The 25,094-nt window shown below is 37.9% G+C and overlaps 1 protein-coding gene across 1 annotated transcript in view; it reads right to left on the reverse strand.

The window, feature by feature from the left end:
* Window positions 1-7,867: 7,867 nt before the first annotated feature.
* Window positions 7,868-25,094, reverse strand: part of mtx2 (metaxin 2) — a 102,635-nt gene continuing 85,408 nt past the window's right edge. The window contains exons 5-10 of the mRNA XM_043693536.1: window positions 21,275-21,351; window positions 19,975-20,067; window positions 19,739-19,777; window positions 18,077-18,202; window positions 9,037-9,113; window positions 7,868-8,370 (exon numbers count right to left, since the gene is read on the reverse strand). Coding sequence (XP_043549471.1) covers window positions 8,160-8,370; window positions 9,037-9,113; window positions 18,077-18,202; window positions 19,739-19,777; window positions 19,975-20,067; window positions 21,275-21,351 — 623 coding nt within the window. The 3' untranslated portion in view covers window positions 7,868-8,159. The remainder of the gene's footprint in view (window positions 8,371-9,036; window positions 9,114-18,076; window positions 18,203-19,738; window positions 19,778-19,974; window positions 20,068-21,274; window positions 21,352-25,094) is intronic.

The following is a 25,094-nucleotide window of genomic DNA, read 5'->3' on the forward strand; positions in this document are numbered from 1 at the left end:
TCCACTACACCTCCAATTTTGTTGTCATCTGTAAACTTACTAACTGTACCTCTTATGCTTGCATCCAAATCATTTATGTAAATGACAAAAAGTAGAGGACCCAGCACCGATCCTTGTGGCACTCCACTGGTCACAGGCCTCCAGTCTGAAAAACAACCCTCCACCATCACCCTCTGTCTTCTACCTTTGAGCCAGTTCTGTATCCAAATGGCTAGTTCTCCCTTTAACCCATGAGATCTAACCTTGCTAATCAGTCTCCCATGGGGAACCTTGTCGAATGCCTTACTGAAGTCCATATAGATCACATCTACTACTCTGCCCTCATCAATCCTCTTTCTTACTTCTTCAAAGAACTCAATCAAGTTTGTGAGACATGATTTCCCACGCACAAAGCCATGTTGACTATCCCGAATCAGTCCTTGCCTTTCCAAATAAACGTACATCCTGTCCCTCAGGATTCCCTCCAACAATTTGCCCACCACCGAGGTCAGGCTCACCAGTCTATAGTTCCCTAGCTTGTCTTTACCGCCCTTCTTAAACAGTGGCACCACGTTTGCCAACCTCCAGTCTTCTGGCACCTCACCTGTGACTATCGATGATACAAGTATCTCAGCAAGAGGCCCAGCAATCACTTCTCTAGCTTCCCACAAAGTTTGCGGGTACACCTGATCAGGCCCTGGGGAGATATCCACCTTTAACCATTACAAAACATCCAGCACTTCCTCCTCTGTAATCTGGACATTTTGCAAGATGTCACCATCTATTTCCCTACAGTCTATATCTTCCATATCCTTTTCCACAGTAAATACTGATGCAAAATATTTATTTGACTCTAGCATTTTTTCCACTATTATTAACAAGCTAACTGATCTATAATTGGCTATTTTTGTCCACTGTCTCCCTTATTAAATAATGGGGTTACATTAGTTACCATCCAATTCATAGGAACTGTTCTAGAGTCTATAGAATTTTGGTAATCATTCATTATAGTTAAGTATAAATTATGTCTGATGAAGAAATTGATAACTCATTCCAATAAGTCAACGCTCATATTCTCTGGTGTGGCGGTAGCGGTGTTGGACTGGAATGGACAAAGTCAAAACTCATATGACACTGGGTTATATTCCAACAGGTTTATTTGAACCGGCAAGATTTTAGAGCCCCACTCCTCCTTAAGGTAGCTAGAAGGAGCGGGGCCCCAAAAGCTTGTGGTTTCAAATAAATCTGTTGGACTATAACTGGTGTCAAATGATTTTTGATATTGTTATGAGATGCAGAAAGAAAACAATAAATATATTTTAGCGAGTCATGTTATTGTGTACACCAGTAAACGAATTAATAAACACAAACAAAATGAGTTATTCCAAAACTGCAAGTTTTTTTTTGTTAATATCTTCTTGATTCTGTTGTGTTAATGTTCGCCTTTAGTTGACAACTGCGGTCAAAAGTTTAAGCAGTAATTGAATGTATCTTAACCTTCACCTATGTAGAAATGAGCATTTTGCTTTTAAGCTATCACCTTTCTAATGAATAGCTGAGGTTTATCATGGAAAGAAAATTCATGTTAACATCATATTTCCTCACTGCATCATCTCATTCCACTAGCACTGCATTATCAAGGGACAATGTATGGGAAGCTCCAAAAACAAATAAAATCTACAACTAACTCAGTTGAAGGGCTCTGTCAAATTGTTGCAAACTATAGTGGTACTGCGAATATCTTAATCTGGCACATTAGTACTTGAGTGATACCCTCTATTTGTCAAACTATTTGCAAATTATTTATGTCACTTTTCCAGTATTGTTTTAACAGTACATAAACAGCCTCTCTTGTGCCAGCAGAAAAAGCTGAACTGAGCTTTTTCCTACAGTTGGATGCTGAGCAATTGTACAGGGATGAATGTACACAGGGCTGTCATTTGTCCAAGACTGTACATGATCTGAAGGTTTTTTCACTTTAAACGCCAACCTATGTGGCAGATGATGTATGTGTTTCTTCAGTTCTGTGATTACCAGCTCAGAGCTGTGGTGCAGCACTCTTCACCTCATCAGTTCTAGGAGCTGCGCTCCAGCGTGGGTGAAGTATTCGCAGCAAGATGGCTTCTGACATTCAGTGAGGAGGTGGCATTCTGCTGTAATTTCGGTTTATAGATTTTTGAACAAATCTTCTGCTGCTGGCCAACTAAAACAATGTGTCTGCTGGACTATTAGTATCCATACATTATATTTGTGGATTTATCTTTTCAAAAAGATCTAACTTTTATAGAAAGCTGCTGTCACTATCTGAAAGTAGCAATGGACACAATTCTTCAAGCACATAACCCAGTTTGGATTTGTAAGACCAGATAATGAGCAGCAGTTTCTCTCTGTAGTGAATCATTAATCAGAGAAATGATCCTTGCTGGTGTTTAGATGTTTTACTTAATTCCTTACCTCTGGCCTGCTGCCCCACTAGTGTCAAAATTATTATTTCTCACCCAGCAGGTGATAAATAACAACTTCAGCCATGATTAATACTGTGAATTTCTCAACTAGACTGATGTAAAAAACAAAACCTGCAGAACAAGTGGGTGATAATTGTTGTGAGTGCCATGGGAGCTGTGGTCTTGCTTGTAAAAAAACTGCAGGAAATGAAGCGCACACTAGTATCCCAGCTGATCCTAAGAGGCATCATTAGAGGAACATCACTCGCAGCCTTCATTTGAACATCCTTTTTCTTTCCTCTCCCAACTGCACATTTGAATCATTTGGTCAAAAATCAGTTTGTATATCTGGTTGACATCCACTGAAAAATAGTAGAATTTTGTATGATTCAGAGGAGTGCTGCACTAACAATAACTACGATTATCAATTATGCCTAGTTAGTCATGAACATACAGCTACAAAAGGATATCACCTAGTATTTGATATGCATCTTCTTCAAGCTATTTCAGTGCTTGAGTAATGAATTGTAATGCATCGAAAAGTCCGCATATTTCAAAAAAGTTTAAAATATGCTGTGTTTTGTAACAATTTGAGCACTTCAAGTTTTTGATAAAATTGTGGGATTTGGCATTTAATTTCACTTTTGATTTTTGAACTGTGGTTAAACTGTGTTTCTTATTTTGCTTTCTTTAAACTTCCTGGCGTGATGTGCAAGATCAGCTCACATTAGGTTTATTCCAATTCTAGAATGCAAAAGATACAGCAAAATATATTTTAGCACATATCAGGCAAATTTTGGTTGGAATTAATACTTCCATTATTTTATAAAAGCTACCTTCTGTACTCAATTAGTATAAATTTTTTTTATAAGGTTTGCAAACCACACAGACTTTTGTTCACCCACTTCTTTGCTCCTGACTTACATGTCATCACTTGTTCTTTTTTAGCTTTCTTTCCAATATTCAAAACCTATCACACTGCCATGGGGGACTTGCAATCTCAATTCAAAACATTCCAGTCACATTATTAGTAATTCAAATATCTGCAAATTTAGAAATGAAATGGTTAGAAAGAAAGACTTAGAAAATTCTATTGTGTATTAGTTCTGTACAAATTACACTGCAAACAGTTTCTCATCAAAATGTCAGCAAATGTTAACATTTAAGAATGAAATTACTGAGTTATATAGTGAAACAAACGGATATTGACAAACGTTACACTGACTGCATTCAATTTTAATAGACAGGCAAGTCTCCAAAATACAGGTTTACAGATGGATTGTTGGGACAGTTAGATGTTTACTATATTCTGTAGGCTTTGAAAAAATTGAGATTAAATTTTCAATTTTGTGGAAATGTCTAGCACTAAGAGGAAATGGGATATCATTGTTGCAAGATTAGCTTAATTTTCGAATAACAGTGCTCTACATTGAAGCAGAGCCTGATATTTTGTAAAGAAAATCTATACAACTCATTAAACATACCCAAATGTGTTATGCTACCATGCAATATTAAGATTGCACAAAACAAATAATACAATAAATCCATCTATACATGCATAAAATATGCCACAGATCTTAGCTTTTCATCACAATCATTTCTTTGAACAAGAAAAGCAATACAACATTAAAGAAGCCTTCAGTAAATTTAAGTTAAGGTTCACATCAAAGTACACACACATACAAGGTGAAGACAGAACCTTATGCGGCTACATCTGATTGCTCCCTCAACCATGCCCATTAACTGCAATGCTGGCAGCATGCTACTGTTTTAAACAATTTCAGCATTGTTAGTTATTGTGAGTAGCCAGCACCAATTAAGGCTAGCCTGCACCACTTAAGGAGAAGTTGCAATATGGCTACTGCAGCTGACGGAAGACTCTGGTGAGCTTATTTTTTCTGGAAAACACTGAAGAGTGGTGCAACATGACAGCACTAACATTTTGAGATTCTTTTGCGGAGACCTTGGATGGGAGAGAATAAACGCCGTGTCTTCAAGGTCAAATCATCACTCAGTCACATGTTGGGGAGTGCAGAAAGTATAGTTATCAAGACCAAGACAGCACCATAAGAATTTCAATAACCTCAAGGTTAGTAAGCACAGCTTCAAAAGTCATGTCCTACCAATTGCAGTGCCAATATCAGACTGCTCAAAAACTAGATCCCCACTCGCCAAACAACTGTCTCTCTCGATCATGACTCACATCTGACAACCGCATGGCTCCCTCAAGATATTTAGCTCCACTGCAAACTGCATTCCCAAATCTCTCAGCTTTCACAGACTGACAAATATTTAACCACAGCATTGCACACAACACCAAAACAAAATGTACCACAGTCACTAACATTTCCTCACTCTTGCAAGACAAGGTGGTACGTCATTTGAGGCAGATCAAATGCCCTAACCCCTTAGCACTGAGGTTATGGGCAAAGCCATCAAAGTGATGATATTTTCACACCTAATTCTCTGCCTACCTCCCCTTCATCCTGTACACTCTTCTGATTTACAAACTGCAGATGGTGTAAGCATGCACCTCTTCACCACACAATCTTTCTGAACTCAGATATTTGAGAAATACATCTGGAGAGTGGAGGAAAGTGTGGAAGTGAAGAAGATAAAGCAGCAACAGCTGACTTCATACTCATAACTGCCAGCTCAGATAGTGGCAAAATGTGTAATCTAGAGGACGGTATGGAGGCAGCATCTATATATGGTGTGATAAGAGGCAGTGGCAGTGACTTTATAGAACATGAAGCTGTTGTTTAGTCACTGTCACCACTCCATCTGTTGGTGATGGTTTACAGTTCCCAGTCAGCTAGACAGCCCACAGCTGCCCATACTAAGAAATATGAATTATGCAGTCAGGAATTCTTTGCCCAGAATTTCTCAAGCATGTTGTCTAAAGCCAATCTTCAGTGTTGAAAGTCAGCCGCTTTCCATCAATCATGCTGGAGGCACTGGGAAGCACTAGAGCAGGCAAATTAACATAAAAGACAGGCACTAAAGTAATCCACAAAGGTAATTAGTTCACATTATGATATGAAATTATATGCTTGATGCATTTATTTGTGCTGGCATTTATTTTGTATTCTGCACAAGTAGACACTATGATGGTCAGTGACATAACGGCAGTAAAATATTGAACCGTTAGTGAATTGGCAATTAGCGTTACAGATCTTGGCATTACACTTAGAGGAAATATTCGTGGACAAATTTTCATTGTATTCATTTGGTTAACGCTGCGAGGCAGCAGTGCTAACCACTGTGCCACCGTGCCGCCCACAAATTAGCGTTACAGATCTTGGCATTACACTTAGAGGAAATATTCGTGGACAAATTTTCATTGTATTCATTTGGTTAACTCTTCAAAATGCATATTCTTTTGAGAAGAATGTATTGGCCTTTGATAGAATGCAATACATATTAGAATGATACCTGGACTCCAACATTTAAGTGATAAGGAGTAATTAAACAAACTAGGTTTATAGTCTGTGGAATTTAGAAGGTAATGGTAATTGAACTGATTTACACAAGATGTTAAAGGGAACAGAGAGGGGATAGGTTGGGAGAACTATTCCCAATTAGTTGGTCAGTCTAGGGTTAAAGCACATACCTCAAAATTAGAGTCAGACTTATCGTGACAAAATTAGGAAACCGCTTCAAGCAAAGAGTGATAGAAGTTTGAAACTCTCTTCACAAATGACAACTGATGCTACACCTTTGTTAGCCAAAGGTATTAAGGGATATGGAACAATATTTAGGGTGCAGGTCAACCATAATCTCACCAAATTGGGGAATAGGTCAGGGAATAAATGGCCTATTCCAGTCCTATATTTATTACATCTGATCTAAACTAAGATGGCAGCCCTCTCATCGGAGAGTTATAATGTTATAGTTCAAATTCCACTTCAGGACTTGAGCATTAGAATCAAGATTGAGCACACTCTTAAATATCAGAGATGCCACTTCTTGGATGAGACATGAAACTGAGGTCCTTTCTGCTCTCTTATTTAGATGAGAAGATCCTATGGCATTATTTTGAAGATAAGTTAGGAATTATTCTGGGCCAACGGTTATCACTCAATATAAAAAGATTGGTCTTCATTACATTATTGTAGTGGAACTTTGCAACTTGTAAATTGTCTATTTTTACAATATTGTAACAGTGAATACTTAATTAACTATAAAGCACTGCAATAGAAATGTAGAAGCATTGGGGTTGGAGTAGGCATTCATTCAATCAATCCTGCTCTTTCATTCACACTGATCACTGCAGATCCTCCACCTCAAACACCATACATGTTTTATCCATATCCTTTTAGCTTCCAGAAATCTATTTCTTTCTAAAGTATATTCTTAAATATATACTTTTTCAGTGGTAGAGCATTTCACAAGTTCACCACCCCCAGAGAGAAGACATTTCTTATTTTGGTCTGAATGGCCTACTGTGTATCTTGAGACAGTGTCTTCTTGCTCTGGATTTCCCTGCCAAGGGAAACATCATTTCTGCATCAAATCTGTCCAGCCATGTCAGAATGTTACACATTTCAGCGAGATCCCCCACCCCGTTATTCTTCTAAATGCCAGTGAATATAGGTCTAGTTGAGGAGAAAGTGAGGACTGCAGATGCTGGAGATCAGAGCTGAAAAATGTGTTGCTGGAAAAGCGCAGCAGGTCAGGCAGCATCCAAAAAGCAGGAGAATCGACGTTTCGGGCTGTGCTTTTCCAGCAACACATTTTTCAGCATAGGTCTAGTTGACCCAATCTCTTCTCATTTATGAGATTAACCTGCAATGCCAGGATTCAGTCTGGTAAGCCTTTGCTGGTATATCTTTCCTGAGGTAAGGAGACTAAAACTGCATATAATAATCCTGGTATGTTTCAGTGTGTAGAAATCATGAAAAGTGCAGCATAAACCTAAGTTTATCAATGATACACCTGCAGGCCAAGGTATGCCCAGACCAATCAATCTGTATGAAGGCAAATTTAATTATAAAGATACATTTTAAACATCTCACTAAAATTAAATATATGTCTATTTTGTATTATATACTTACTCAGAAAATATCTAGGCAAAGCAAACCTCTCAAAGGGAATTTTTGCCCAAATGTAGAGAAACCAGCTAATAGGGAGGACTCTGTTGCCTGTACTTGGACAAGCAAGCTACTTTCAAGTGGGCTGACCCTCTTTCCAAGTCATTTCTGGAGGGAGTAAGCCCATGAATGTTAATATGAAAAGGGGACTAATCACCTTGTAAAGCAAGGATCTTCTTTCAATACTTACTTGTTAAAACACAAAGAGAGCAGATTACCAGTTGAGCCTAGAACAGCTAACGTTATAATCCTCTAATGTGTAATGCAAATTGTACCCTTTTGTGCTTGTGGGGGATAATCAGGAGTCACTGTGTTTGCTCATATTTAAAAGCACTGTGATCAAAGAGGACATTTAGAGTTTCCCAATTACTCTTTAATTGGTTTTTCACAAACACAATTCCATCAAATTGTCATTAAATTTATATTAAATATAAAATAAAGCACAGGGTCATCTTGCTAATAATTAAAGTCTGCAGATTTTTGAATAATCTTACATGAAAAAATGTTACAGGAGATTGAACTGTAACTGTGTTAATCACACACAACTTGGAAATCATTTTTTTTCAACAGCCTTCAGTTTTTATGTAGTTTGATATAATATTAATTATTTCAATAATCATTCCCTCCTTTTGTTCTTTATTAATTACTTTGTGGAAGAACCTCTTGAACACCTGGATACTGAACTCAAAACACTCTCCTGATCATGCTCTTCAAAGTATTGTTGCTCTATTCTTCTGCAAAACTTGATGAGATTTTCATAATTTTTTACTTTTTCACAAAGTGCATCATCGGTCAGCTGAGTTGTAAGGATGGTGAACAGATGACCAAACACCAATGCATCCAGTTCTGTTGGCCTATGGCACAAACATGAAAGGGTTAGCTTATCATTATTTTCAAAGGCAACATTGATGCCTGTAGCAATATTCTGTTGCAAGGAAGAGGTTAAGAAAAGGTCATTGCAAGGGATATTAACATACTACTTCAGTTCCCCAAAAAGCTGTTGACATTTCCTAACTAAATTAGGCCAATCTCTATAGATTTCACAGACGCAGACCATCTTAATTTTTATTACTGTAATTTATTATACAGGTACATCAGCCTTATGAATAAACCTGCCATTAACAGATTAATTACATTTTTCCCAAATGAACATAAATTAAATATACCAAAATAGTACACTTAAAATGTGTGTAGGATAATGTCTTCTGATCACTGACAGTTGCTCTTCATTTCTCAGTGAAGAAAAAAAGGTCTGTGTCCTCTGAAGCTATTGTGCGTAAAAAAGCCATCCCTCATATAGAATGCTGCACTTCAAATAGCAAAATGCATGGCTTCTGAGTGCTTCATTTGCCAAAGTTTCTTAACGCTGTTGATGAAATGAAGTACACGGTGGTAGAATTCTTTTGTATTAAATATGTGGAACTAGCGAGAATACAACAATCAAGTGAATATGTCCCTCGTCTAAAAAGACCATACCTTTTCCTTAACATTATATCTTTAGTCATTCCAATGCAACTTACTGTTTGGTAAAGAAATAGGGTTGGGTACCCAGCCTTTGAGAGAGAGCTTGACAGCATCGATCCACATCTTCGAGCACCTAGCAGTCAATCAGAAGGAAAATGTTAAAATTTGTACAAATGATAGACTTGTAAAGCTTGGCATTGAGTGCCTAAAGGTCTTCTCGCTTTTGGGTTGAAAACTCTAAATATAAGACAGATAATATTCCTGACTGAATACTGTATATACCACTAGCATTTCATATAAATACAATATTCTTTGAAATTAGATTTCAAAAACTGCTAAATTTGTGGTTGGTAATACCCTACATCAGATTCTACATTGAAAATTTAATATCAGAGAAGTTCAGTAAACTTGTGTCTTGACGGTTCTTCAAAAGCTTTAAAAATTGTTGATTTTAAAAACCGAATCATCAAAATTAAAATAAGGCACTGGCATTAATTTCATGGCTCTGTAATTGAGAATTGTTATTAGAACAGTATTAGTAGTCTATTCTTAACCTGACAGGTGGCAACTTTACGAGCCAAAAGGGAGTTTTGAACTCCTATTTACAGAGCAAAATGTTGATATCAACTCTTTAGTAAAATAAGAAAACAAGAGGCAGGCACAGCAGACTTTTCCATTTTGTGGTAAGTGCTTCCATCATATAAAGGCAATTTTTTTCCCTTTATCCATTTATGGAAATTGGGGTCGCTGCTGGGCCAAAATCCATTGTTCATTTTCAATTGAGAAGGTGGTTCTTGAACTGCTGCAGTCCTTGAGGAGTAAGGATATCCATGTTGCGTTAGGGATGTAGTTGCATGATTTTGACCCAATAACAATGAAGTAACAGTGATACAGTTCCAAATCTGGATGCTGTGTAGCTTGGAGGGGACTGTATAGGTGGTGGTGCGTCCATGCAGCACCCTAAGCATTCACCCCTCTTACCAGCAGTACACTGTGGTAAGAGTGACTGCGCTTGACAATAAGGCAGCATTTGACCAAGTGTGGAAGCCTGAGTAAAACTGGATTCAGTTTGAATTGGAAGATAACTTTTCACTGGTTGAAATCTTACCTAGGACAAATTAAGGTAGTTGTGGTTGTTGGAAGTCAATCATCTCAACTACTTGACATCACTGCAGGAGATCTTCAGGATAGTGTCTTAATGTCAACCACCTTCAGCTTTCAACAACCTTCCCTCCGAATCAAGGTCCAAATCAATGCGGGCGTTCACCGATAATTGCCCAGCATTCATTTCCATTTGTTATTTCTCAGCAATCAGTGCCTGTATGCAGCAAGACCTGGACAATCTTCAGGCTTGAGTTTACTAAGCAACAAGTAATGTTAGTGCCTCACATGTACTGGGCAATGACCATCTCCTACAAAAGAAAATGCAAGCATCTCCCTTTCACATTCAGTATCACTACTAACATTTAAACTCCCATCATCAGCACTCTATATGTTTATTAATGATTTAAAACTCAACTAGTCCAGCCACATTGATTTTGCAATTACAAGAGCGGATCAGAGCCTGGGAATTATGTGCCAAGTGTCTAAGATTAGAGACATGAACACGTGGCTCAAAGATTGCCATGAGAGAAATAGGTTCAGGTCCTGGAGCACTGGGTTCAGACTGTTAGGAATGTCCCACATTGGAAGCATGATGGGATCAATGTTCTGGTGAATGATGTCAGTAGGGCAGTGTAAGGCCTTTAAAAAGTTGGGGGGGGGGGGGTGGATATCAAATTAGGGGAGATATAGTAAATTTAAGGAAAACAACAATTACAGCAGGGCAGGAAATGGGTAATGACTACCAGAGTATGACATGAAAGAGCAGAATATGCAAACATAAAAGGGCACCATTAAGCAAGGCCAGAGTTTGCAAAAATGTTTTAAAAATTGTATCTAATTTCAGAAAGCATTTGTAAGAGAAGTGATGAATTGCTTTCACACAAAGAAAAAAAGTATGATCTGATAAGCATTATAAAGACAGTTGAAACATGACCAAGACAGGGATTGACTGTTGAATCATGTTTCACATCTTGAAATCACATGAAGCTAGGAAAAAGTGGCAAATAGCTCTATTAATTAAAGACAGAATTACTTCAGTGTTAAGAGTTGACCTTAACTTGAAAGATCAAGGCGTAGAATCAGTTTGGGTAGAGATAAGAAATATTAAGAGGTCACTAGTGGGTGTACCTTATAGGCAGGCACCAGTGACCCTGCACAACAGAACATTCAAGAAGAGCTCTATCTTCTGCCAGAAGTGCCGAATGGATGATCCATCTCCTCAATTCCCCAGTATCATAGACGCCAACCTTCAATCAATTTAATTCATTTTAAGACATCACAAACAAGACACAGTAGGCTCTGGGCCCTAACAACAGTCCAGCAATCTTGAAGATTGTGCTCCAGGACTAGCCACTTCACTGTCCAAGCTATTGCAGTACAACTAGAAAACGCTCATCTACCTGACAATATGGAAAATTGTCCAAGTATATCAGTTCACAGCATTTACCAAAACTGTTCACAGTACTCCAGATGTGGTTATTTAGACATTGTCACATGTACTCAAGTACAAAATTACAGTGAAAAGTTTTCAATGTCGCCACATATGGCGTCATCTTAGGTACAAGTACCTTGGTACAAAAGTTTAAGAACAAGGTAGAAAGAAATAAGAAACAAAGTTAAAAGTTAACACTGGAGTCCTTTGTAATATTAAATCAAAGAAAAAAGAAATAAAGCTAAACGTTCAACCACTGTAATCTTTCTTAAGTGCTCAGCTATGCTGATTTCTGCACTTCCTACAAGGATTTGATCTCCTTGTCTTTGGCATGCCTTCTCGCACTAGCTCGATCTCCTTGCTCTCATTATCGCTGCAGGCATCAGGGGAACCTCCACTGTCACGTTCATCTCACTCCTAGGATCTCAGACCATCAAAGTCCTGATCCAGGCACTACCCACACAGGGCCTTTGGCTTTACCCTTGGTCTGTGTGCCAATCCTTGGTCTCACCTTTGGTCCATGTGAGGGGCATCAGGAACTCATTGAGAATCCCAGATTGGGCCCTCTATCACTGCCTTGCAATGGATATCTAGCTGACTACCTGATGCAACAAACCTGATACTGCCACTGCTGCTGCCTCTCACCAGAAAATAAACTAGCAGGAAAAAACTTTTTAAAAAAACATTAAAACTAAAACAAAAAAAAGCAAAAAGTAAAAAAGAAGTTGTCCAGTTATAATTAGACTTCCCTACTTAGATGCCAATTTCTTGAAATAAGGGCCAACATTCCATTAGTCTTCCTGATTGCCTGTCACACTTGTGTGCAAGCTTTCAGTGTTTTGTGTACAAGTATACCCAAAGTCCTTTTGTGTTGCAGCTTTCTGCACATTTTCTCCATTTAAATAATGTTCTGTTCTTTTGTTCTCTCTTTCAAAATGAACAACTTTGCATTTTCCCACATTATACTCCATTTGCCAGCTTTTTTCTGCACTTACCTAATCAATCAATGTCTTGTATAAACTGTTGGTATCCCTCTCATAACCTGCCTGTTTCTGTCTTGTCCGCAAATTTGGCTCCAGAACATTCACTTGCTTCCTCGAAGTCATTAACATACATTGTAAACAGTTGCAGTCACAAAATGATCCCGGTGATCCCCCACTGGTCATGTGTCACCATCCTCAAAAAGAAACCCTTATAACCACTTTCTGTTTCCTGCATATGATCCAATTCTCTATCCATGCCAATGTTCTACCTCTAACACCATGGGCTTTTATTTTGTGACTTAACCTTTTGTGAAGTACTTTATCAAACACCTTCATAAAGTCCAAATACAGCATATCTACTGGTGACTCTCCATTTGCTTTGGTTGAGACTTGCTCGAAAAATTCTTAAAATAAAATTAGCCTGACACGATCTCCTTCTCATAAAGCCATATTGACTCTGCTTGGTTCGATTATCGATTTCCAAATTTTCTGTTATTACTTTCTCAATAATTAGTTCTAATACTTTTCAAACAATAGATGTTAGGCTATTCAATTTTCAGTTTAGAACAACAAGGCTACAGGCAATATCTTTCAGCAGAATTTAGTTGAAATGGTGTGTTGCCTAAAAGAATTAAACTATTGATAATAAAGGACCCTGTTCAGAATGAGTTAGACTTCTGGGATAGCCAAGCAGACAAAACATGCAAGCAAGCCAGTAAGAGAGCACAGGAGATAGCTTGCAGTACAGAACTCCAAAGTTAAAGAATAGTAGATCCAGAAGCCTGATCCAAGCCTGATCACATTTAAGATGTGGGACTAACATTATTAAAGATACAGGAATTATGTTATTATAGTGTCCAGATAATCACATTTTTAAGCAAGCTTAATCCTAGTCACCAAAAGCACTCCTCAGTTGAAAGGAAAGCATTGAGGTTTGTGTTAGCCCTTCAACAATTTGAAAAACTAACTTTCAGAAATATCAGAGACTGTGATCTATGATCCATCTACCACTCATGTTTTGAAGAAATTTAAATTTAAATCCAATAATTCCCATTTATTCATGAGAGAGAACAAACAGAGTGAGTGAAAGTGAGGGAGGCTGCTGAGGGTGAAGACAACTGTAGAGATTTCGATGCAAAACGCCAGAGTTGAAGAAGAGTAGAACCTTAATTGTCATAACCTGATGTTTAAGATGTCTGTGTTATAAAGCAGAGGTTGACTGCGCCTCCCCCCGAACTTAAACCAAAATACCCAAAGAGGAGCACCTCACCCTATAATCTGTTAAAAGGAGTGAGAGAAGGGGTGTAACCCGCTTTTCAGCAACTTCTAGTGGCTAAATAAAACAAACCCCTGACACTCATTTTACAATTAGCAATTTATTTATCTAACTTTAACAGTGAACAAATTAACAAAACTATTAACAAACCAAACAAATCCCTTCTCCTATTCCCAAACAACATAAGATTCAAATGGTATGCTGTTCTAATAAATACCAGTCCCACTCACATAAAAAAAAATAGAATTTAGTCTCAAAAATTATAGCCAGGCTCCATCTTCTGGAACTTTGTGTGTCTTTTCTACTGATCCTTCTGTTAGGAATGTTTTCTCTGTAGATTCTTTGGTCAGGAATTTAGATGGTGTGCTGCAGTATCGTAATAAATAGATGGTGCTTTCTCTAAGAGCTGATAGCTATTAGCAGATGGCAGTTAGCTCTGGGGCTCTGTCCAACTACCTCCTTCTTTTACACCCAAGACAATATATCAACGTCTTAGAATAGGATTGGTCCCATGTTGTCAAAGCCATCAGATTTAAATTTAATAGGTTTTTGGTAGTTAAGGACCTGATGTAAATTAATTGGCTTAATTTAAAACCTGTTGTCTTGATAAAAACTGCTGCTTGGCCTTTGATACAAAATTTTTCAATTTGGGTATTCTGTGCATCTGCAAACTTTAAAGTTGCTGTTCAAACATCCATTATTAAATCTAATCTCTAAGCAGAGGGAAAAAAACACCATCTTTTAAAGGGGCCATGTAATGCTTTTCCCGAGCATTTTACAAACACCAACTTGACAACACGAACAGGGAGTTTATAAACGTGGAACAGTCATCACCCCAAATCCTACTCAACTCACCCACCTACATTAGTTAAGAAAACTGGATCATTAAATACTTTCCAGAATATGCCAACTAGTGCTATAATAAATGGAAATGTCCTCTCCCCCAACTCTAACCCACTCAGAGCTTTTCAGGGGACTTTGCTGCACATTTCTTTGACAGCAATGATCAAAAGATCAGAAATGAAATGTACAGTACAGGTCAAGATAATCTTTATATGCAATGGCTCATAATTTTGCAATTGGTTTTTCAGAAAAGCCAATATGTTAAGAACGAATCTCTCAGAGGTCTACTGTGGATGTTGACCAGCTTATACACAAATAATTTATTTCAAAGAATTAACGTGTACATGGCGACAGTTTACAATCCATGAACATTCCAAGTCCATTACAGGCACTGAAGTAGTTTTGAAACATAGCCTGTAAATAAGGAATTATGAATGATTATTTGTCACTTGTACTCTACAATGAACAACACAATGAAATATAGTGAAACGCTTCAACTGTTACCAAAATCTAGGGCTATTTGAATATTTTACGAAGAATAAAAAATAAAGATGGAAGAAAGTCCTCTTTATTCCACTGCCTCGACCACAAGTCCTGTGTCCTGAACCAGCTGACCAACAACACCTGCACTGGACCCACCAGCAGTGTCATTCTTCAGGCACTATCACTTTGTTGCTGGGCCCACTTTGCAGATGGGTCGCTGAGGCCGGGTCTTATGCTGGACCAGCACCGGCCCCACAATCACAGGGCCCTGGCTCCAAGCCTACCACAATCACAAGCTGCCAGCACCACCACGCTGATAACCAGAAGATCCTCTCCAGGCCTACTGCAACCAGGAGTCCCTGGCACCACTACCACCTCGATGACACCTAGAATCCCTGCTGCAGGTTTATCACAACCAGGCGTCCTTGGCTCTGCTGAAGCTGCCACCTGGAGTTCCCACTCCGGACATACCACATCACCGCTGCTTCGAATGTTGTCTTGCCGAAGCCTGGCCAGGTCACTGCCTTGCCTGCTCTGGTTGCTCTCCTCCACAATGTCACATTCTTCGCCATCGCCAAAAGGAAGATGAAGAAGAAAATTAAAACCAAAGATGATGAAAAGGGTAAGGATAAATGGGCGGAAACAGCTGCCTGGAGTGGACAGGCCCAGGAGCCTGAACACTGCCTACCTTGCTGGCGCCAGAAACACAGAAGCCAAATTAAACAATGTAAGATTCCACAGATAAGAGAATAATCAAATAATCGGTTTTAGAAATATTTTTGGAGAGATAAATATTTACCAAGACTCAGAGAAAGCTCTCCTGCTCTTAATTTATCTAACTTTCTCTCAAGTGGGGAGAAAAGGCCTTTATTTAACATTGCACACTAAAAACAGTATTTATGGCGTATGCATTGAAGCTTCATATTGCATTATGTACTCATGTCATGGAGCAGGATTTGAATTCATGACCTTCTGATCCAGAGGTGACCATGCTACCACCAGCAAAGACTAAACCAAGGGTTGAGAGCAGCTGTAAATATGCCTGTCATCAATACAACCTCCTGTTCTATCAGTGCTGCTAAACAGTCTCAGTGATGTATCACAAACTTTCATGATGGCATCTTTCTATGTGTGACCACTCCGTCATCCTCAATCTCTACCGATGACCCTCTTCGTATGCGAACATTTCTGATTCACAAATTATATAAAAGGAACTCAAACTGCAATATTAAAATGGAATGGGTGTCAGCAGAGTCATCCAAATTCGAATGAACAGAAAATTAATCAGATAAAATTCAAATGGAATCCACAAGGACTGCAGCAGTTCAAGAAGCCAGCTCATCACCACATTCCCAAGGGCAATTAAAGATGAGCAATAAATGTTGGCTGTCCAAGCAACATTCACATCACATGAATGAATAAAATTAATAAAAAGAACACAGATTAAAGTTAATATGGTTAAATATATCATTAAACATTTAAAAAATGACGACTTTCTCTCCACAAATGGTAATGAACTCATTGACCTAGATAATGTTGAAAATATTTCTCATTGTTCAGCAACAATTAACAAATGAAAAAACTGTTTAAGTAATTGTTAAATCAATAGAGTACAAGTTAGAGGATGTTGTGTTGAAACTATACGGTGATGACTAATATTGTGCGAATCATGTTACAGCTTTAAGTAATAAATTGTCAGAAGGAGTGTGCAAGGCAATAAACAGCTTCACAGTAGATTAGCTGCCAGAGCTACAGGCAATGGTGTTTAATCAAAGTGTAGGAGCAGTTTATTGCTACACACTTTATAAAGTCGAAAAGCATGAGTGAATTTAAAATTGTGGCATCCAATTTGGTTAAGTGTATTTTTGTTTGTCAAGATATTGTCATTTACTTGGATGGTATCAAGTTCGTTGGTGCCAATTGACACTCAATTGAATTTTAACTGAATATAACATACCATTTGGGAATTAATAGTCACAATATACAAGTGAATTTATAACAATAGCTTCATGCAGGTCTCAGATGTGGCTAATTTGATCATTTTGATAACTGGTATTTGCAGATGCATGGGCAACAACTTGTATTTAACGGATTCTTCACTTTAATGAAAATGTCCCCGAGCAGAAGTAAAATCAGTGAAAAGGTGCATTAAGCCATAGAAGAGGTACTAAGAGAGGTGGCCAATATTTGATCAAAGAGATGGGTCTTAAAGGATGAACAGAAAATGGAAATCTTCTGTTTGATAGCAATTGCACAGGAAGTTGTCTGCTCCTGATCAAATTGGCATTTTCAGCTGGGGTAGTAGGCAAGGTTTACAAATCTTCTAACAGGTGAGTTTGTCTGTGTGCATGTGGCTGTAGTAGTGGCGAAAGAACGACTCAGGCGAGAATGTACATGGGTACTTGGAAAAGTCTTCCAGTCAGAATGTTTAGATTGAAGGGGTAGTGGACACAGGTTTTGGGAAAGAGCTGTGATGATTTAGGGGTAATATCGGGTATTATGCTCAGTTCTGTTACTCTGGTTAATTTCAGAGTCATGCTAGAGACTAAACTATGTTGTACTTGTCAATAAGTTTCCGATTAAGTCTCACATAACTGGCTAAATTTTCCAAGCCTGGACTTAGGGTCAGAGACATTTTCAAAGTACCTAAGGCAGCAAGATCAACCCATCTGAACTTTAAATTTCTCAAATAATAACAGTGCATGTGTTTGCTGAAAGTTTTGCAAGATTCTATCATGCAACATATATATAAGACCACAACTTGCTGGCCTGAAGATAGAACATACATAATGACGAACTTTTAGGGAAGAAACTCCAGCATTTGAATTCCAGTTTGAATCCAAAAAATCAATTCTATCTCAAAAATAATTTATTTTAAAAATAGTAAATACTTTCATGCAATACAAACTTTTGTATTATCGGCACTGAGTTAGAAAACAACTAATAAATATAACAATGGCAACACAGGGACTAACCTGCTTTAGAGATTTTCCACCCCATCCAATTGCCTTCATCTTGCGCCTTATTTCCCATTGTTTCTGATAGGCTAATATATGGTTTAAAGGCCAAGGATATGGTGAACCATACCTCGAACGAGTTATCTGAAACCATCAAAAGGTCCATTAAGGGTCTTTAATGTTACACAATATACAAAATATCAAGAACTATACAGTTGATCCTTTAGTTGGTGTGATAGACCACTTAAAAGTAGTAGTAAAATCATCCAAAACCATAAAAGTCTTAAAATCTATAAATGTACTAGTACCAGATAAACCTGGATCGCATACGGAGATTTTGTTTTCAGAATCATCCCTCCACCCACTTAATTAGATATTTTGAATTATCTGATGGCACTAGATGCACCAATAGGATCCCACGATTTGATAATTCTGACTCTTTCATCCCTAGCTTGTTCAAGTCTCATTTTTTAAAAAAACATGATATTGCGGTATAAATTCTATATTCATATTCACTCATCAGTTTCTTTCAAGCATAAATTATATAAATGAAATTTTTGTATTGGGGTACAAACATAATAGTGATTATATAAGTAAAGACTTACAAATTTCTCATTAAAACTAACATAACCCCAGATTGTGGTGTATACATTGACCTTTGAAGTCATCAGAATCTTTCAAAAAGCAGTGGTTGATTTATACATAATGTATAAAATGTGAAGTGCTAATGTGAGCTTGGATGGCCGCCATTTTGAAATGTTTAAAACATTGATAATTCATATCAAATTAATTAGGCATGATTAATTGAATGAATAAACTGTGCAAAGATACCTCTAACCACATCAAAATGCTTTAAAATACATAAAATTTGCTGTCTTCTGCATCTCATACAAAGGTTCATTAAATTCATTTTGTCCCTTCAGCTATAAGAACACCATAAAGTTCCCACTTTGGATTGCGCACAATGATTTTGTTTTCAGAATCACCTTCCACCCAATTAATTAGACATTTTGAATTTTTGAACAATCTGATGGCACTAGATGCACCAATAGGATCCAATGATTTTGATAATTAAACCTCACCAAAAATCAAGCAGGACAGCTCACATTTTGTAATCTATGTGAAAGCTTCCTATCAACTGTTCATCTATTCTATTTGGCATGAACATTACCATTGAATGGCTCGCTTAGGCATACATCCAAAGGATGAACCACAGATGTCAAACCTACAGGTATAATTATCGTGGCACAGCTGGATTTAAATTGGCAAGATGCTGACTAATTTTTTGCCTGGTCAAGAAAACAAGCTTTGTAAAGTTCATTGCAGATGGAGGAATTTTAATTCCATTAATTCATAAATAAACTTGAGAAAAAATGCTAGTCTCATCAATATTGATCATTAAACTATTGGAATGTCTTCAAATTCCCTGGTTCTCTTGAGTCTGTCAGGGAAGGAAATCTACTTTCTTTGCCCAATTTGGCCTGCAACTTCAGACCCATGATAATGATAATCAGAATATTTATAAAGTTATTCTGTTTTAAAATGTTTGAGAATGCAATGCTTCTGAAATGGAAGAAAAATATGCAATAGTTTCTGTAGTGCTCAAGTTAACAATGTTGATGCTTACACAAGTTATAAGCTTATTTTGTTAAATTGTTGTGAATGCTGACAGTTTCTCACCTTTGCTGATGTACTATCATCACACCACTGAACGTAAAGCTGTAAGGTAAAGCATATTATCAAAAGTTAGTCAAGAATTAGTCACACTGTAGTAAATTGCAAAAATATATTAAACGTGACAACTTTAGCTGCAATCATTAATCAAAGGAACAGAAAATAACAATTGTGGTGTTAGTTATTGGTTTTCAGTATTAAGGGAACAAAAGATAAGGTTATAATTCTTTGAGCTAACTTACCTCTGCTGTCAACAGCATATTATTCACCAATTCTGTATAAGCTTTCATCTCAGCTTTTTGAATTTCATCTAGTCCGTCACTTAGCGAGTGACCCTAAAGAGTCATAATATTCAACAGTGGGTAAACTCATAAGTCAAGCCATAATCACCAATAGTAGAATTGCACTTATTTCCTTTCAATTAAACACATCACCAATACAGGTGTTGTGAAAAAGTGAGTCAAAATTGTTTTAATATTTGTAGATTGCATATTCTAATTATTTTACTAAAAAACAATTTATTTTCACAAAGTTATCATAGAGATGTACAGCATGGAAACAGACCCTTCGGTCCAACTCATCCATGCCGACCAGGTATTCCAACTCAACCTAGTCCCACCTACCAGAACCCGGCCCATATCCCTCCAAACCCTTCCTATTCATATACCCATCCAGATGCCTTTTAAATGTTGCAATTGTACCAGCCTCCACCACTTCCTCTGGCAGCTCATTCCATACACTACCACCCTCTGCGTGAAAGTTGCCCCTTAGGTCCCTTTTATATCTTTCCCCTCTCACCCTAAACCTATGCCCTCTAGTTCTGTTCCGATAGAAAGACGACCAGAATTGCACGCAATATTCCAAAAGTGGCCTAACCAGTGTCCTGTACAGCCTAACATGACCTCCCAACTCCTGTACTCAATACCCTGACCAATAAAGGAAAACATACCAAACGCCTTTTTCACTATCTTATCTACCTGCAACTCTACTTTTAAGGAGATCTGAACCTGCACTCCAAGGTCTCTTTGTTCAGCAACACTCCCTAGGACCCTTATCATTAAGTGTATAAGTCCTGCTAAGATTTGCTTTCCCAAAATGCAGCACCTCGCATTTATCTAAATTAAATTCCACCTGCCACTTCTCAGCCCATTGGCCTATCTGATCAAGATCCCGTTGTAATCTGAGGTAACTTTCTTCAATGTCCACAGCACCTCCAATTTTGGTGTCATCTGCAAACTTACTAACTATACCTTTTATGCTTGCATCCAAATCATTTATCCTTTTAACTTAAACTCCAATGTTAAATTATTCATAGATTTAGAGGATTTGAAATGCCAGAAATTACCCATGACTAATTATCATGGACATTATAATAGTTTTGGACAATATTACGTATGGAAGAATAACGAAAAAGTACTTAATTAAAAATGGCAATAAATACTTTTTTTTAAAGATAGATGCTAAAACTGCACATGCCAAAACATTGACACATGAAGTCGTATTTATAGGTAAAATAATGCAAGTAGCAGTCATTTTTCTTACCTTGGCTTTTGCAAACTGTACTATGGGACCAAGTTCTGATACAACATGATTACCAACATGTATAAAGGGAGCCTTGCCTGTGTAAAATAAGATTACTTTAGTTATTACAGTAACTTTATAAAGGAAATGGAAACAATTGCCAAAAAGGCTTGCATAGATTAAAACGTTGAAATGTCATGAGAACAAAGAAAAAGCTAATAGGCTCAATTGCAAATCATATGCTAACATAAATATATACCCCAGCAGAAAAATGTGGTACTTCACTTTATTATAGAGTCATAGAGACATACAGCATGGAAACAGACACTTCAGTCCAACTTGTCCAGGTCAACCAGATATCCTAACCCAATCTAGTCCCACCAGCCAGCACCCGGCCCACATCCCTCCAAACCCTTCCTATTCATATACCCATCTAAATGCCTCTTAAATGCTGCAATTGTACCAGCCTCCACCACTCCCTCTGGCAGCTGATTCCATACACGTACCACTCTACGTGAAAAGTTGCCCCTTAGGTCTCTTTTATATCTTTTCCCTCTCACCCTAAACCTATGACGTCTAGTTCTGGCTCCCCCACCCCAGGGAAAAGACTTTGTCTATTTACCCTATCCATGCCCCTCATAATTTTATAAACCTCTATAAGGTCACTCCTCAGCCTCCGAAGCTCCAGGGAAAACAGCACCAACCTAATAAACCTCTCTCTATAGCTCAAATCCTCCAACGATGGCAACATCCTTGTAAATCTTTCCTGAACCCTTTCAAGTTTCACAACATCCTTCAGATAGTAAGGAGTGCAGAATTGCACGCAATATTCCAATAGTGGCCTAACCAATGTCGCAACACAATCTTCCAACTCCTGTACTCAATACTCTGATCTATAAAGGAAAGCATACCAAACGCCTTCCTCACTATCCCATCTATCTGCGTCGCTGCTTTCAAGGAGCTATGAACCTGCACTCCAAGGTCTCTTCATTCAGCAACATTCCTTAGGACCTTACTATTAAGTGCACAAGTCCTGCTAAGATTTGCTTTCCCAAAATGCAGCACCTGACATTTATCTATTGTTTGTTTGCTATTTTCAAATCTACTTTACGTTTTTAGAATCACTTTGCACTGCAAGAATGTACATTTTGTTACATTCATTCACTTGTTTACAAAACTAATGGTGTTAGCAATTTTTCGAGGATGACATCAGTAATGAATACAAGTTCACCCTTGTAAATCCATGTATTTCAGCTGATCACTGAGACAGTGGAAAAGCCCACTACTGGGAGATCACAAATTAGTTTGAAGGATTCCAGTTTCCTTCTATTTCCCTTGTATTTCTAATCTAATTTATAAAGATAATCAAGGGTAGCTGTCCAGATATCATCAGTGGAAACAAACATCAGCAATGTATTTTCACTTGTCTAAAGGGGAAGTGTAAACACTACTGCCAGCAGTTTGGTGCAATTAATTATGAATAAGTGCAGGATTGGAAGTCAATTTTTAAATAGAGTCTGTGGAGTATTATTCTATACCTTTGTATACAGTCTTATTTATAATATTCAGAAAAGTTGATGAGCAGCACTGAAGTACTAAACAAGGCCCCCAAAAGGCTAACAACTTAAAAAATGAGAAAAATGGTCCCAAAGTTAAGCAACCAAGGTCAGTGCTACATCGAGACTGAATAAGTTAAATTCATTTTCAGTGAAATAAACTTCAGGATTTTGCTTGATGTTCCATAACTCTATGTGTTTTCGCCATGAAATCCATTGTTGACATGCAAAATAAACAAAAATGGTATACCTTCATTTAAAGCTGTTACCTATGCACATTGTTCACAATAGCTATTGTCAGAACTGCTTCTAAGTCATTTATGTCCATTATGTAGTAAGGAGACTAAAATTGTACAAAATCCTCGAGATTAGGTCTCAGCAATGTCTGACTAAACGGTGGCAAAACATCCATCCTTTAGTATTCCATTTCCCTTGTAATGAACAACAACATTCTATTTGTCTTCCTGATCACTTGCTGTCCCTGCATACTAATCTTTTACTCATGCATCAGGTCACCCATATCCCTCTGTACCCAAGAGCTCTACAATTTCTTAATTAAATTGTATGTTTCTTCTCTATACTTCTTGTCAAAGTGGACAAGTTCACATTTATCCACACTATATTCCTTTGCCAACTTTTTGTCAACTCACATATCTGTATCCTTTTGCAAGCTCACTTATGTCCTGTTCATAACTTATTTCCCTACCTGTTTTTTAAATCATCAGTGAACTTAGCAAAAATAGACTTGTTCCCTTCATCCAAGCCATTTATTTGGACTGTAAATAACTGAGGGCCCAACACTGATCCCTTTGGCTTGATCAATAATCACATCCTACAAGACAACTTAAAAAATCACGTCAAAGTTAAATATTTCAGAGATATGTATGCATAATTTCAGGACATTTTTGGATAAAGACAAGAAATAAAAGCAGTAAAAACTCAGTCAACAATGATTTGCAGACAGAGTTTAAGAAACAGTGGAAATAAGTGTTAAACATTGGTGGTTAGCATGGCAATTGTGGCTGCTCGGGAGAGGCCTCAGAAAATAAGCAACGGTTATAAAACCAGACAGCAATGAGGAATCAGTACTTGGGAAGAATAGGAAAAAGGTTATTCTCCCCTTAAATCTGCTATGGGTGGGAATATGTCAAAAGTGTGAGAAAATAAAATAATTAGCTAAGAACTAATTCTGAACAGCCAAGTGTATCACTAAGGCAGGAAGTGACTGAAATGAGGTAGGACTCATAAGAGGAAAGCACAGTCACATCTTTTAAGATGATAATTCAAAAATAGTGTAGGCATTTAAGAAATAATTTGCACGGGCTATTATTGAGGCAGGAAATTACTATATTTGCAAGGATACATGGTTTATCGAAAGGAGAGGCAAGAACAAGAGGTGGTGAAGTAACTTCATGAGAATGAGTTGGAATAAGTACATTAGCAAGAAATATCCAGGATAACAGGCAATAGACAATAGGTGCAGGAGTAGGCCATTCTGCCCTTCGAGCCTGCACCACCATTCAATATGATTATGGCTGATCATCCTTAATCAGTATCCTGTTCCTGCCTTATCTCCATAACCCTTGATTCCACTATCCTCGAGAGCACTATCCAACTCTTTCTTAAATGAATCCAGAGACTGGGCCTCCACTGCCTTCTGGGGCAGAGCATTCCACACAGTCACCACTCTCTGGGTGAAGAAGTTTCTCCTCATCTCTGTCCTAAATGGTCTACCCCGTATTTTTAAGCTGTGTCCTCTGGTTCGGCACTCACCCATCAGTGGAAACATGTTTCCTGCCTCAAGTGCCCTTTAATAATCTTATATGTCCCAACCAGATCCCCTCTCAGTCTTCTAAACTCAAGGGTATACATGCCCAGTCGCTCCAGTCTTTCAGTGTAAGGTAGTCCTGCCATTCCAGGAATTGACCTCATGAGCCTACGCTGCACTCCCTCAAAAGCCAGAATGTCTTTCCTCAAATTTGGAGACCAGAACTGCACACAATACTCCAGGTGTGGTCTCACCAGGGCCCTGTACAGCTGCAGAAGAACCTCTTTGCTTCTATACTCAATCCCTCTTGTTATGAAGGCCAGCATGCTATTAACGTTCTTCACTACCTGCTGTACCTGCATGCTTACCTTCATTGACTGGTGTACAAGAACACCCAGACCTCTTTGTACTGCCCCTTTACCTATATTGATTCCATTTCGGTAGTAATCTGCCTTCCTGTTCTTGCCACCAAAGTGGATAACCACACATTTATCCACATTAAACTGCATCTGACCAC

This window comes from Chiloscyllium plagiosum, chromosome 7 (genome assembly GCF_004010195.1).
Source record: "Chiloscyllium plagiosum isolate BGI_BamShark_2017 chromosome 7, ASM401019v2, whole genome shotgun sequence".
Taxonomy (NCBI): Eukaryota; Metazoa; Chordata; class Chondrichthyes; order Orectolobiformes; family Hemiscylliidae; genus Chiloscyllium; species Chiloscyllium plagiosum.